This window comes from Schistocerca americana, chromosome 6, assembly GCF_021461395.2.
Source record: "Schistocerca americana isolate TAMUIC-IGC-003095 chromosome 6, iqSchAmer2.1, whole genome shotgun sequence".
Taxonomy (NCBI): domain Eukaryota; kingdom Metazoa; phylum Arthropoda; class Insecta; order Orthoptera; family Acrididae; genus Schistocerca; species Schistocerca americana.
The window spans coordinates 332,665,216-332,680,293 of record NC_060124.1 but is presented as its reverse complement, the minus strand read 5'-3'; the positions used below and the strand labels follow the sequence as shown (position 1 = coordinate 332,680,293).

At 40.4% G+C, this 15,078-nt stretch overlaps 1 protein-coding gene across 1 annotated transcript in view; it reads left to right on the top strand.

Annotated features, from left to right (window-relative positions):
* The window catches only part of LOC124620119 (protein bark beetle), a 351,158-nt gene that overhangs the window by 287,792 nt on the left and 48,288 nt on the right, over window positions 1–15,078 (top strand). Inside the window, exon 25 of the mRNA XM_047146790.1 lies at window positions 409–562. Within this exon, the coding sequence (XP_047002746.1) occupies window positions 409–562 (154 nt within the window). The remainder of the gene's footprint in view (window positions 1–408; window positions 563–15,078) is intronic.

Here is a 15,078-nt window from a genome sequence, read left to right as displayed (position 1 = left end):
GAATTTCCGAGTATAAACAACTTGTCTGTGGCCAATGATTTTGACTGATAGTTTGATAATAGTTCATCAGTTCAAAATGCTGCCATAATAATGAGATGCACTATGATTCATGAAAGTACAGCATTTATAAATCTCTTCTCTTTTGGAGAAATCAAGTGTTGTCTTTCTTTTTTTATCTCTGTCAGTTAGTTAACTTCTATCACTTATCACTTCATTTCTTCTATGTTTCATTGAATTTGCCCCCACAAGCCTACAGACAGGATGAAGAAACAAGAACAATTTTCAAGGTTTCCATAATGTTTTAAAAAGAAATATCAAGCTCTTATTTCACGAAATAAGGCTGTAGAGTGAATTAAAACAATAGAAATGTTTAAATGAAATTTTATGTTTTCCCTTTGTGTTTGTTAGGTGATGAACTTCATTATGAGGACTGTCGAATTCATTTGGATGGCAGAGCCCCAGGAGCTGCAGAACATCGCTGTAGCTGGGATGGTGACTTTGTGTTTCTACACTGTGGTCAGCGTAATTTGCAGGCAGGCCTGACATACTGGGGTGGCATCAGGTAGGATATTGGCATATAACTAGATACATGCAAAAGTACATCACTGTATGTGGATGTTTTGTGGGTAATTTCCTTCTCTAAGACTATAAACTTTCCATTTAAAACAGTCCTGTTAATAGGACACTAGCAGTGTATAAATTCAAATATAATAGCAGCACAAATGGTTTTGCTGTTTTATTATGTCAAAGTATTATAATATGTAACAATGGAAACTCCAGGTAGGAATACCAAAAATGTAGGAAAAATTGCTACTTCAGAAAAAGAGAAACACACACCACTCATACACATATGCAAGCACACTTCATGCACACATGACGCCAGCTCCGGCATTGTGGCTCGAGCTGCCAGAGTAGGCGGTCATGAGTGCGTGAGGTATGCTTACTTGTGTATATGAATGGTGTGTGTTTCCCTTTTTCTGATGAAGGCTGTGGCTGAAAGCTCTTTGTGTAAGTGTCATTTAATTGCGCCTGCTTGCAACTCAACATTTCATCTTTATTGTAAGCAGCAGTCTATTTTTCCCTACATTGTTATTTTAATATCCATAAATGTAATATTAAGGGTAAAGGTTGCATTTTGTTTAGGTGAAACGTTCATATACTTTTTCAAGAGACCTACTGTGCATGACATATGCCAAACTTTCTTCTGAAATCAAATCAAAACAATGTGTACACTGTAATTTCCCACATTTTGGTTTTTAGGTGTAGTACTCCACATGTGTACAGCCCAAAGACTGGTTTGATGCAGCTCTTTTCACATTAGTGTATCTCATTAAAACATCTCCATTTTTGCACAAGTGCTGCATCCTATCCCCTTATGTACCTGCATACTGTAGTCAAGCTGAATTTCAATCTTCAGCATTTTTCGGGAGCACCACATTTCAAAAGTTTGTGTTCCCTTCTCATGCACAGTGTGTAGCATCCATGTTACAATTCCATTTAAGGGAAACTAACTGGGAAGAAACTGGATTGGTCTTAACTTCAGGTGTGGCTCATATCAGTGCTGTGATAGCTTATCATTATGCATCAAAACACTGGAGGGAGAGGGGGAGAAACAAACCAAAGTTAGTAAATTTCTTGTCTCATCACATGATCTATAATGCCAAAGGGAAGTGAATGAGAAATGTCTGTCCGAGTACCATTATAACTACTTGAATTGATACCTATAAATTAGCATCCTATTTCTGTAGGGAAAATATGGAGAAAAGATGATTTGTCATGTGTGTTAAGAATAATATCACATTCATATCTACTAGAGCCAATAGTTTCTGCTGAGGTCAATAATTGGAAGCCTGTGCTTGCAAATTGTTACTCACAGGAAAGTCATTTATGGTTATTATAGTATGTAGATCTCCACTGGGAAATTTTAAAATAGTTTTAGAGCAGTTTGAGACAATATTTTGCCACCTAGGTAACAAAAGAAAATAAATTGTGGTCTCTGGAGGGTTTAATATTAATTCCCTGAAAGAGTCTTACAAAATAAGTGGTTTAGAAATGATACTAAATACTTGCAACCCGGGTTCTATTGTTTGTTTTCCCACCAGATTTACGCAGGTAAGCAGCACTCTAATAGACATCACACTTATAGATAAACACTTCATCATTGATATAAATGCTTATCCAGCAGCGAATGCCTCTCCAGCTGTGATAGACGATTGGCCGTATTTAATAACTTATGTGATTGCAGAGAAGTGGTATTATTGATTGCAGTGAAGCGATGTCATGGAAACCGGAGGGAAAGTCACTACTAAACAGGCAACTTAAAGTTCTACAGCAACGTTACAGGAAGCTGACTGAGGGAAGTACATAATGCAGCATGTGTCAGTTCCAAATTTAATGTAATTATAGATGGTTTTCAATAAATCTTTAACATGTGGTTCCCAAGAAAATGAAGACTGGTACTAATAAGGCACTGAAAAAATCATGGATTACAAAATGACTCAAAATATCGTGTGCACAAAAGAAGATACATGAAATGGCTAGACCAGACAGAAAAGTAGCATTGAGTTCATTTTACAAGAAATACTGTGCTATCTTAAGGAAAGTGATTATAAATTTAAAAAAAAGCTTTTGTATAATGTCTGAAATTAATACATTCAACACTATGCCCGTAGGCCATACAGGCATGCATTTTTCGGCTGTGTGGACGGCGCTCGTATCCCATGCAGGTGGCACTTTCACAGTCCCTAAAAGGTGTTTTTCACCACGCTACATAGCTGGCAGCTATGTCCACTAGATGCAGCAGCAGTCGATGAGTTCTGTGTATCAGTTGTATGAGTAGAATGTCTGTCAGTATAGTGATTGGTTCTATGATGACATTTTCGCTTGGCACTCAACCATAAATCTGCGACTGTGTATGGGCATTTTGAGTGAAAATGACAGCTAGAGGCCTCTGGGAAAGTGAAGTTCTGACATTTTATTCAGTGAAAATGACTCTGATATTGATGTCAGTGATGACAACAGTAATTACAAGCGAGAAAGTGTTTTAAGTGATGAATCGGGTAATAGTTTTTTTTTCCTCAATTTTGTTGCTAATGTATGTGGAGAATTTGTAAAGAAAACACACTATCTTTTTTTATCTAATTTGAATTATGGAGTTCAATTAGATGAGGAGCTGCAACGACCAATAAATGTGACGGTAGGTCTTACTCAGCACAATGCTGATGACTGGCAGGAGCATGGTGCACAGCCTCAGCTTCCATATTTCAGTCAGTGTATGGAGCCACTTGTTTGTGAACAGGAACTAATGTTTATGACTGTTTCTTGACATTTTTTAGTGACAGTGTTTTCCAAAACATAGAGACTGAGACAAACTGATATGCAGATACAAAAATTGCCGCACTGGAACAGCGAAATGAAATAAAAAAGAACTCTATGTGGCACAAATGGGATCCGGTAAAACTACATGAAATACATTGATTTTTTGAAACAGTTCTGCATATGTGTGTCATTAAGTTACCGAAGCTTAGTGACTAATGGTCAACTGATCCATTTTTATAAATAGGCTTTGCAAATAGATTGCTGGACCATGATAGGTTTTCCAGTATTATGTTAATGCTGCATGCCAATGACAACTCAACGTACATAAAAAAGGAAGAGAAAAACCATGATCCTCTTCATAAAATAGGCCTGTGTACAACTTTTTTGCCGACAAATGTAGATCCAGTTTCATGCCATACGAAAATTTGACTATAGATGAAGCTATTTATCCATTTTGTGGACGTGTTGGCTTTAGGGTTTACAGGAAAAATAAACCCAATAAATATGGCATGAAGCTTTATGCACTTTGTGATGCTGCAACAGGCTATGTCCTGAACTGCAGTGTTTACAGATGATCAGCAGGGACAACTGTCAACCGTATTCCAGCATTACATAATGAAAAACAGAAAAGGCTTTCCAACAAGCTTCAAAACAAAGAAGCTGAAGCAAAATGAAATGATATTTTTGAGGAATGGGACCATTCTAATGCTGAAGTGGAAAAATAAGCGTGATGTATACTGTCTATCCACAAAACATCAGGCTACCACCAAAGACATCCCAGTGTGTTTAAAAAGTGGTATTACAACAGTAATGAAACCAGATGTTGTAATTGGCTACAATATGAACAAGACAATATGAACAATATGCACCAGCTATACAGTTACTACCCATTCGCACGAAAAACAATGAAGTGGTGGAAAAAACTTTTCTTTCATGTTTTTGTAATGTCTGTCGTGAACAGTTTTATTTTGTGCAAAGATGTCAGTAAACAGAAAATCTCTCTTGTGGAATTTATAAAAAAAGTTGGTTTGAAATTGGTAGAAATGGGAGGACCCTTTTGATCTTTACAACCAGCCCCAAGCACTAGCCTGGACAGAAATTTTGGTTGTTACTTTCCAGAAAAAGCACCTTCTACTACCAGCAAAGTAAATACTATGTGTTACTGCAAAGTTTGCTCTGATAAAGGGAAGAAAGAGACTGGCAAGTGGATAAGAAAAAAAGCAGATGGCGGTGCAAAGACTGCAACATAGGACTGTGTACCTCAGTGCTTTCAGAATTACCACTTGAAAGTGTTTATGTATAAATATATATGTAAACATTTTATGTCATAAAATATTAAATAAAAAACCTCTTGAACCAAATTCTTTTTGTTATGGACACCAGAAATCATGTTAGGAAATGTAAAAGTTTTTTGCGGGTGAAGGTTTCTCATGATTTTGGGAAATTCTGGTACACCTCCACCGATGCAAGCGTATGTATGAGCTTACATTTTACCTAATCTATAAAGTATGGTGTTTCATGTGATGCTAGAAATGCACCTTCGAGGCCATTAGTTATTGTAATATTATTAATTAAAGTTGCTTGAAAAATTGACAGTGCACCTGCACACTCGAGGCGCATACATAGCAGTGTGGAGTGTGTTAATAATTCAAATAGTAAAATTAAATGTATATGGGCAGTAGTCAAAAGAGAAGTGGGGCAATCAGTTAAGGAATGTGAGGACTATGTTATTAAAAGAAAGAACCAAATAAAAAATAATAGCAGTCAGGTAGCCAAATTATACTAATAATACAACTGTAAAACCATTGTGTATCTGATTGAATACGACACTCTCCAAAATTACTTGATGACTTTCCATGGGGTTTTCACAGGTAACGTGAGCGTAGCTTGGTGCAACAAACAGGTCTGATTTCATCAAAATGGGATCATTCTAAAATATATTATAATTTAAAGTTTTATAAATGCAAAAATGTGTTCAACTGTTTCCTTTTCACAACTAAACCACGGTGCTGATTTTGATGAAATTAGCTATGGAATAGGTTGAGCACTAAGGAAGAATATAGACTACTTTAGAAAGTGGATAGTACGAGATATTTATTGACTTGAAGAATATTATGCGAATTACAGAAAATATTTACTATTTCAAAAATATATTTCTCTTCAACTTGTTGACTTTATCATGTTTGTGAAAATGCTTTTATTGATTGATATACAGGGTGTGTACAAAGTCCGGAAACACTTTCAAGTACTTATTGCACAAGAACCAAACATTGTACAGATATCATACATATGTCATTTTGAAGAGAAACTGAAAGTTTTTTTTTCCATGTATACTGCCACAGCAGTGCTAGTCGCAAACATGGCAGGTTTAGGTGCAGAGCGAGCTTCCTGTGTGTTGGAGTTTGACAAAAACAAGTGTGCTACAGCTGTTCAGTGAATGTTTAGAACCAAGTACGGTAAGAAGCCACCAATGAGGAAGGCCATTTACCTCTGGCACAACATATTCCTCAAAGGTAAATGTTTTTTGTGCCTTGTCAGACCATTCTCCTTCGCCGAGAGCACTCTCACTGGATATTCCTACTTGGACATTTTGCAGCAATGGCTGATGCCTCAAATGCAATCAGACTTTCTATTCATCCTTCAACAGAATGTGGCTCCACCTCATTTTCATCATGAAGTTTGTGGGTACCTGAACACGAAGCTGCCACATCAATGGATTGGCCATGCTACAGAAGGGGACAGCTGTTTCATGAAATGATCTCCCTGATCACCAGATCTCACTTAGTGTGACTTTTTTCTGTGGGGACACATTGAAGATCTGCTGTATGTACTACCTTTACTGCGTGATGTAGCAGAGCTCTGGGAGAGAATACAGGAAGTGACTGCCACAGTTAACGATGCCATGCTGGGACGGGTATGACAAGAATTTGATTACCATATTGACATCTGCCAGGTCACTCATGGTTTGCATATTGAATGTTTGTAAAAACAAACTTTCAGAGTTTCTCTTCAAAATGCAACATGTATGACATCTGTACAATGTTTAGTTCTTGCACAATAAATAATTGAAAGTGTTCCTGGACTTTATGTATACCCTGTATTCTACATACTACAATTCAACATAATGAATACAATGCTAAGTATATTTAATCCCTATTCCCATACTATTATATTGTGGCAATAGCTATCTCCACAAGTGAAATGCAATAGATACTCTTTGGAACGTGCCAGTGATGAACTGTAATTGTTCTTTGATTACACAATCAGGTGCTTTGTGTTGACAATAAAGCTGAGGTATCTTATATGTGGGTATTGTTATTTGCTCACATAATAGGTGACCCTAAGACAAAAATAGTCCATGAACATAAAGCATGGTCGAGTTTTGTACTATATTTTCATAGTCAGGGAAGATATGGTGAAATTGTTATTTACGGGTGGCTGGGAGATCCAACAGTTACAGAGGAATGATGACAGCACAGGTACAGACAGCTTACCAGCTCCAGAGATAGCTTCAATGCTGTGATTGCATCCATACATTGCTTGCTGCCCGTCAGCCATCTCATTAGCATCATCTGTGCCATGGTTACAGTTAAGGGCTTTGCCATTTTGTCAGCACAACTAGGCGTTTGGTTTGCGATTTTAGAAAGTTTTTTCTCCAAGAAGAGGATCATAGAGCACCAGGAGCAATTTTTGTTGGCAGTCAGTAATTTACACGAGAGAACAACCATGTTGGTTATAGATATTATGCCACAACTTCTACACCAATCTATCTACCATGCACTCAAGATGGCACTGATAACTTGCATTAAGTCATCTGAACAAACTCTTAAGCAGGCGCTGTATCATGGACAAAGAGGTGATAGAACCCCACTGTAATTCTGGAGACATTTACAGGCTATGGTGAAAGTTAGTATGGTCTCCGAAGAATTGTTACTCCACATTTGGCTACACCAGCTATCTCCACAGGTGCAGTTAACTCTGATAGCGCATGAGTGACAACCCCTGGATAATTTGTTGTGGGTAGCTGATTGCTCACACAGCACAGTAGACTTAGCAGTCGTAGCGGCTGTAATGCCAGTGCACATTAATGCCACATGTAGTAGTGAGCCATCGGAGATGCCAGAAGAACATACACAATGTTGTGTTACATTGTCATTTTGGCAAATGCCGAGTATAAGACCAGATCTCATCAAGATTTACAAACCACACTGCAAAAGATTGCCGATTGATTGCAAGCATTGAAGCTTTGGATGGGTTCAGACAGATGGCTACAGGCATGACGTTCTAGTAATCTGCCAGCTCTGGACTGCAATGCCCAAACTCAAGACACCATGTCGAGCACTATTGGTGTGAGCTGCTTTGGGTTGCAGACTATGAAGTGCATTATTGCGATTACCCAAACGGCAAAAGTGGTCCACAATAGGCACCACAGACCATGCCATCTCCAAGCAGCACCAACAGTGTATGAAACGTTAACTGGCCATAGTTCCCACGCTACAGTGCAATATTAATATACCCGTGGAGATGGTATAACCAACTGCCATCGCAAATCAATTGGTGGTTCAACAGAAATGTATGGGGATATCGAACTGGTTGCACATTGCCAACAGAAGATCTGCATTAGTACTTCTGGTGGACACTGGTTTGGAAGTCAGCACTCTGACGACCTCGTACACAACAGACATGGCAGCTCCAGAGCCGCTGGAGCTGTTAGCCATTAATAATTCTAGTTTCAGGATACTGGGTCGTAAGGAGCTGCCAACTGACCTGGGTTGTGCTAGTCCTTTCAAGTGGGAGTTGATAGCGGCAGACATTTTCCCATCTATCTTAGGAGCAGATTTCCTTGTACATTTTAGGCAGTCCGTGGATTTGTCTAAGGCATGGCTCTTAGTGGCCCCAGCAGCAGCAAAGTCAAATGGTAGGAATGTTGTGTTTGCAATATACATCAACAGCCTGTTCTACCATTATCGACACCACTGCACAGTATAAAGCACAAGATGGTATACTACATACATGAGATCCCAGGGCTGCTGCTTGCACAGCTCATTTGTAGAATTGTGCCAGATGAAATGCTGAAAATTAAAGCAGTTTTTGAAGAGATGTTGCTTTCCAGTATCATATGGATTTCAGACAATCACTGTGCGTCCCCACTACATTTGCTAAGGAAAACTGATGGCACATGGTGTCCTTGCAGGGTTTACTGGGGATTAAATAGCAGGACCATTCCAGACAATATCCTATTCCACATATTCAAGAATTCACATATGCTTTGGCTGGTGCAACAGTTTTTACTGTCCTGGATTGCCAGAAGGCCTATAACCAGGTTCCTGTAGCACCTATGGATGTTCCCAAGACAGCAGTGATCATGCCTTTCATCCTTTTTGAGGTCTTGCACATGCCTTTCAGACTTCAAAATATGGCTCAGGCGTGGTAAAGGTTCATCAATGAAGTGCTGCAGGGATTGCCATTTTGCGTTTGCTGACCTCAAAGAAATTTTGTTATACTCTGCTGATGCACAATCACATGTTAGGCATTTGGCTTAGGTACAGCAAAGGTTGCAAGACTACAGTGTGGTACTGAATGAAGACAAATGCATGATGGATGAAAGTGAAGTGACCTTTCTCCGTTATAGAGTTTCACAAGATAGAATCTCCCCATCGACGGAAAAGTTGGCTATGTTGCAAGACCTGCCACATCAAGGTATTGTTGACAACTGCAATGGATGTTAGACGGGGTGAATTTTTTTCGCCACAATTTACCAGCAACAGTGGCTATTCAGACACCTCTTACAGACCCATTTGCTGGACACTTCATTAAAGGGAAGCATGTACTGAAGTGGACTTTAGAGATGAATAAGGCCTTCCGTACTTTGCAGAACAGTCTCGATCAAGGAGTGTCACTTGCCCATCCAATATCATCTGCACCATCACTGCCAGTCAGACTGCAATTGGAGCCACACTACACCAGACAGTCAACAATTGTGTCCTGCCTTTAAGCTTTTTTCAAAGAAGCTACTGCCATTGCAAATGAACTGGAGCACCTATGATAGGGAATTGTGGACAATTTATGAGAGTGTGAAGCACTTCTGGCCTCATGTCAGAGCCCATCTAGTGACCATTTACATGAATCACAATCCAATTGTACCTGCATTTCAGAACCCAAGGGATAAGTTTTCACCTCAACAGTTCAGGTACATCAGAGTTTGTTAGACCGTTCATGACGGATATTCGGCATATTCGAGGTGCTGAAAACATAGTGGCCTTCTACCTCTCCTGTGGGTGTAGTGTGGTTTCCATTCAGAAGTATGAAGATCTCACTAAGGCACAAATGGCAGATCATCAGCTGCAAGACTTACTGGTGGATCAGTTTTCAAGTCTGCGATTCCAGCAGATTGAAGTACCAGGTTGCGGTGTAAAGTTGTGGTGCAACATCTCTCAGCACGTGCCACGGGCCTTTATCACACCACAGTTTCATAAGATAAAGTTCCAACAGCAGGTACAGTCTGGCACATCCAGAGGCGAACACCACTGTCAAAATGATAATGGAGCATTTTGTGTGGCCGACAGTTAAGAAAGACGCTCACAACTGGGCCTACACCTGCTTCCACTGTTAGTGATGTGAAGTGGGATATCATGTCCATGCTGAGGTTGGGCATTTCTCAGGTCTACCAGTGAAATTTGGACATATCCACCTTGATATGATGGGTCCCCTACTGCCTTCTGATGCGTACAGATACTCATATTGACATATAGGTGCACAAGATGGGCAGAGTCTGTACCACTGCCAAACATTTCACCTGAGACGGTTGCAGAGGAATTTGTCAGACACTGGCTGGAACACTTCAGCTGTCCCCTGGACATTATGACAGACCAAGGTAGGAAGTTTGAATCTACCCTGTTCAGTGAGATGGCTAAACTATGCAGATTCCAGCACCACCACACTACCAGCTACCACCCAGCCAGCAGTGGTATGGTGGAAAAGTGGCATTGCACACCGAAAGCAGCCCTCATGTGCCACCAAGAACGTTGGACTGAAGTGCTGCCTGTGGTACTGTTGGGGGTTATGAACAGTTTACAAGATTGATATTGGCACCTCAGTGGCTGAGATGGTATACGGAGACTTGTTAAGGATCCCAGTAGAGTTTCTGACCTCTGTGCTGTTGCCAGACAAAACGGAGTTACCCTTGTTGGTACAGAGGATTCAGGATCACATGCCAAAGATCTGACAGGCTATGGCTGCGCATAGTGGTTCACACCCTGTTGTCTTGCACAAGGCGCTAACAGATTGTTCGCATTTCTGCTGCGCACTGATTCCGCATGGACACCTCATCAACACTGTATACTGGACCCTAATGGTTTTGTGGTGAAGTGAACATTTGCAACAGGGCATTCTTTACATCAGGTAAATTTACTAGTACTCTCTTCTGGTTGCAACTCTTTGGTGAACTTACATTAAGCATTTTACTGTCTGTTCGGTATCAGACCAATATACAATCTAGAGAAGGAGACTTCCACACTTCAGGCAATATTTGGTGTTGGCTTTGCAGAATATGGGCTCAACAGTTGCTGGAAGAATGACTTGACTTCTACCATTGCTGGAACTTCCCAGATATACCTGTTGATTTGAGTAACTTTGCAATAGTTTATATTGATTCTGATATTTGGATTGTCAAATGTGCTATGCATCTAGGTGAGCCTCCAAAATTGATTTCGATTTGTACTGGTCACCTGTTACATTTGTGGGCATGATTCTAACTTACCATAAATAAAACTTATAGTATATTGTGGTATGTTGTCAGTCCAAGTGTCACTGATTGTTGACATTTATTGGAATCTGAAGTACCCAACAGCACAGCACGTCATGTGGAGCATGCGACTTAGCATCACCTTTAGTCATGACTGTTACAAATTGTGGATAGTCCAACAGAAATTACTGAAGTCATATCCATCCTTTCATCAGAAAACTATTGACACCAAATTCCGACTAGAAAACATCCAATTACACATCTTCAGAATGCTCACACCTTTCACATTAGAAAATGCTTCTCCTACAACTTCAGAATTTGTGATATACGTCAGTAAATGCACATGAGGAATTTGTAGCTGCTTGGCAATGGTCAATCACTTTTCATCAATAGAAATGTAGAGATGTGTTGAAACAGTTTGACAAGCAATACATCAGAGAGACATGAAACCTACCTTCGAGTTGATGTCATGACCTGTAAAAAAAAAATTATTTCAACTCATCATATCTTCTCAAAATAGAGATTTTGTGACATTTATTTGGTTGTACAGGTATAAATCATAACTTTGTCACCATTATTCATATGTGACACAAAATCCAAGCACTCTCGATGATTCCTTCAAAGTTCAAGTTTTTGATCCATCCATGGACAACAAAACACTCATTGATCTTCCAAACACAACATGTGTGCTAAAAAATATGATGTATAGTTTCATTGCATGAAAGCAGACCATTACCACAGAGAAATAGCATTCTGTCTTATGTACTATAAATCACTTTAATTGGATAAATAAAAAATCTACTCACCAAGTGACGGCAGAACACATACATAAAAGAAGGTTGTAATTAGGCAAGCTTTCAGAGCCAGTGGCTCCTTCAGGCAGAAGGGTTGAAGTGGAGGGAAGAGGGGTGAACGAAAAGGACTGGAGAGGTATAGGAAAAGGGTTATATATTGGGAAAGTCACCAGAACTGAGGGTCAGGGGAGACTTAATGCAACCTTATGAGAAGGAAAGACTGATTGTTGGGGACTGCATCGGACAAGATTAGAAAACCTGAGAGCTTACAGGTGGAAGACAGGGAAATATGCATAACAGAGATAACTGCTTAAACATCATGCATGAGTTAATAAGAGTGAAAAGCCAAATGCATTGTACGTAACAGGTGGAAGGGGGGTGGTAAAAAGTAGATGGATAAGACAATGAAAGATGCAGAAAACTAAAACAGAATGAAGGAAAGAGTATTTACTGTGAAGAAATGCTGAGGCAGAAGAAATTAACATAAATTAAGGCCAGATGGGTGGTGAGAACCAAGGACGTGTTGTAGTGCTAGATCCCATATGCGGAGTTCTGAGGAACTGGTATCTGGGGGAAGAATCCAGATGGCGTGTGTGGTGAAACAGGCACCAAGGTCATGATTGTCATGTTGTAGAGCATGCTCTGCAACAGGATGTTTTGTGCTGCCAGTATACACCCTTTGCCTATGCCCATTCATTCTAATTGATAATTTGGTGGTAGTCATGCCATTGTAGAAGGCTGAACAGTGTTTACATAACAGCTGATATATGCCATGTGTTGTTTCACAGGTGGCTCTCCCTTTGATAGTATATGTCTTGCTAGTTACAGGGCTGCTGTAGGTGGTGGTAGGAGGGTGCATAGGGCTTGCAGCAGGGATGGTCACATGGATAGGAGCCATAGGGTAGGGAGATGGGTGCAGAAGGAGCGTAGGTTCTGACAAGAATATTGCAGAGGTTGGGACGACAATGAAAAGCTATTCTAAGAGTGGTGAGCAAAATTTCAGACAGAATGGATCTCATTTCAGGGCATGATTTTATGAAGTCGTGGCCATGTTGAAGTAGCTGATTAATACATTCCAGACCAGAATAATACTGAGTCACCAATGGTGTCCTGCGAAGTTGTTGTTTTGGAGGGATCAGCAGTAAAAGATTGGATGTGATGGCCTGGGAAATCTGCTTTGAGCTGGTGGGGTAATTACGTGCAGTGAAGGCTGAGGTGAGAATGGTGGTGTATTGCTGTAAAGTCTGCATCAGAACAAATACGTTTGCCTCGAATGCCAAGGCTGTACAGAAGGGAATGTTTAACATAGAAAGAATGACAACTGTCAAAATGTAAGTACTGTTATTTGTTGGTAGGTTTAATGTGGACAGAAGTGTGTAGCTGACATTCGGTGAGGACGAGATCAACATCAAGGAAAGGGACATGGGATTCAGAATAGGATCATGTGAAATTTAGTTGGGAAAAGGTATTCAGAGATTCCAGGAATTTTAACAGGTCAGTCTCACCATGAGTCCATACGGTAAAGAGGTCATCAATGTATCTAAACCAAACCAGGGGCCAAAGGCTCACGGATCCCAGGAAAGCCCTCTCCAACCGATCCATGAAAAGGTTTGGATAGGAAGGATACATGCTGGTTCCCATGGCCGTACCCCTGATCTGCCCGCCAAAGATGAAGTAGTTGTTAGTAAGTATAAAGTTGATTAAGCTGAGTAGGAAGGATGTCATAGGGTTGGAATCAGGTGGGTGCTGACTGAGGAAATATTCAGCAGGAGACAGACCATGTACATGGGGGATGTTGGTATAGAGGGAAATGGCATCAGTGATGACAAGCAAGGTGTGTGGTGGGAGTGGGATGGGTATGTGTTTCTGATGATCAAGGAATTGTGGTATCTTTGATATAGGAGGTGAGGCTTTGCACTATCATGTTTGATGGGTGCTTTGAAGCCAGCAACTATAGGACGGCCAGGATGATTGGGTTTGTGGATCTTAGGAATAAGGTAAAAGGCGGGGGTGCGTGATTTGGGTGGGGTGAGAAGTTCTATGGATTGAAGTGTTAGTCCTTCTGAAGAGCCTGAGGTTTTAAGGAGGGACTGCAGGTCAGTTTGAGTCACAGGGATGGGATCTTGGTGGCAGACGCTGTGTGTAGAGGTGTCAGAGAGCTGGCATAGACCTTCACTAACATGTTATAGGGACCTGAGGAAGGGTTGTGAAGCAATGCTGCGTGTGAGGAATTCTTCGAAGGCTGATTTTGAGGCAGTGGTGGTGGATCAAGTTGGGATTGTGGTTTGAGCTGTTCAAGGCAATGTTCAATGTCAGATTTGCTGTTGGAAAAGTTTTGGGATGTGTTGCAAAGTGATATATCCATTGATATTACATGTGAAGATAGTAGGTCCTTCACCAAAGCTGCATGACCAAATGCATGTTTAGGGCTGAAAGTGAGACCCTTGTATAACACAGATACTTCAGGAGGGGAGAGTGCTTTAGATGAGAGGTTAAGAACACTGTACTGTTGTGACTGGTTCTTGTGATTATGGGTAATTCTTGGTCTGGGAGGCAGTGGTGAAGGATGTGGGATGTTACAGAGGTTGGCCAAGCTCGGCTTGTAGGATAGGAATGGTGGTTGATGGTATGGCTGTTTAGGGAGCTGCAAAGGGCAGGAAGGGAAACACCACTGTTCAGATTGTTTACAAGAAGTTGGGATAGCTTTTTGAGGTGAAGTCTGGTACGTTGTTGCAGTTTGAAGTTGGCTTCTTGGATGATACCATCCAAGAAAACATGAGGGTCAGATACAAGCAGGATTTTGTAGAAGGAGAGAAGTCTGATGAAGTGGAAATTGGCTGATGAGGCATATAGGTCACAGATTAGTCAGGTAAGAGCAAGAGATTGCTGTATTTGAAACTGTAAAAGAGCCTGGTGTAGAGTAGGATTACATCCAGAAACAGGGACTTCCAATGTTAGGTCTTTTGGAGTAACTCCAAGGGACAAGCAGGTTCCAAGAAACAGAATGTGGGACCTTAGTTTTGATAATGCAAAAGCATGTTTTCAAAAAGAACGGATGTAATATGAGATAGGATTCATCATGGCAAGAGAGGACATTTTGAAGACTTAGGAATTAAGGGAGTGGCAAAAAAATAAATAAATAAGCAGAGGGTGGAAAAGACAGCAAAACAGAAGAAGAGCAAGGCAAAAACTGGGAAAAACATAAAAATCCAATTTACTCCA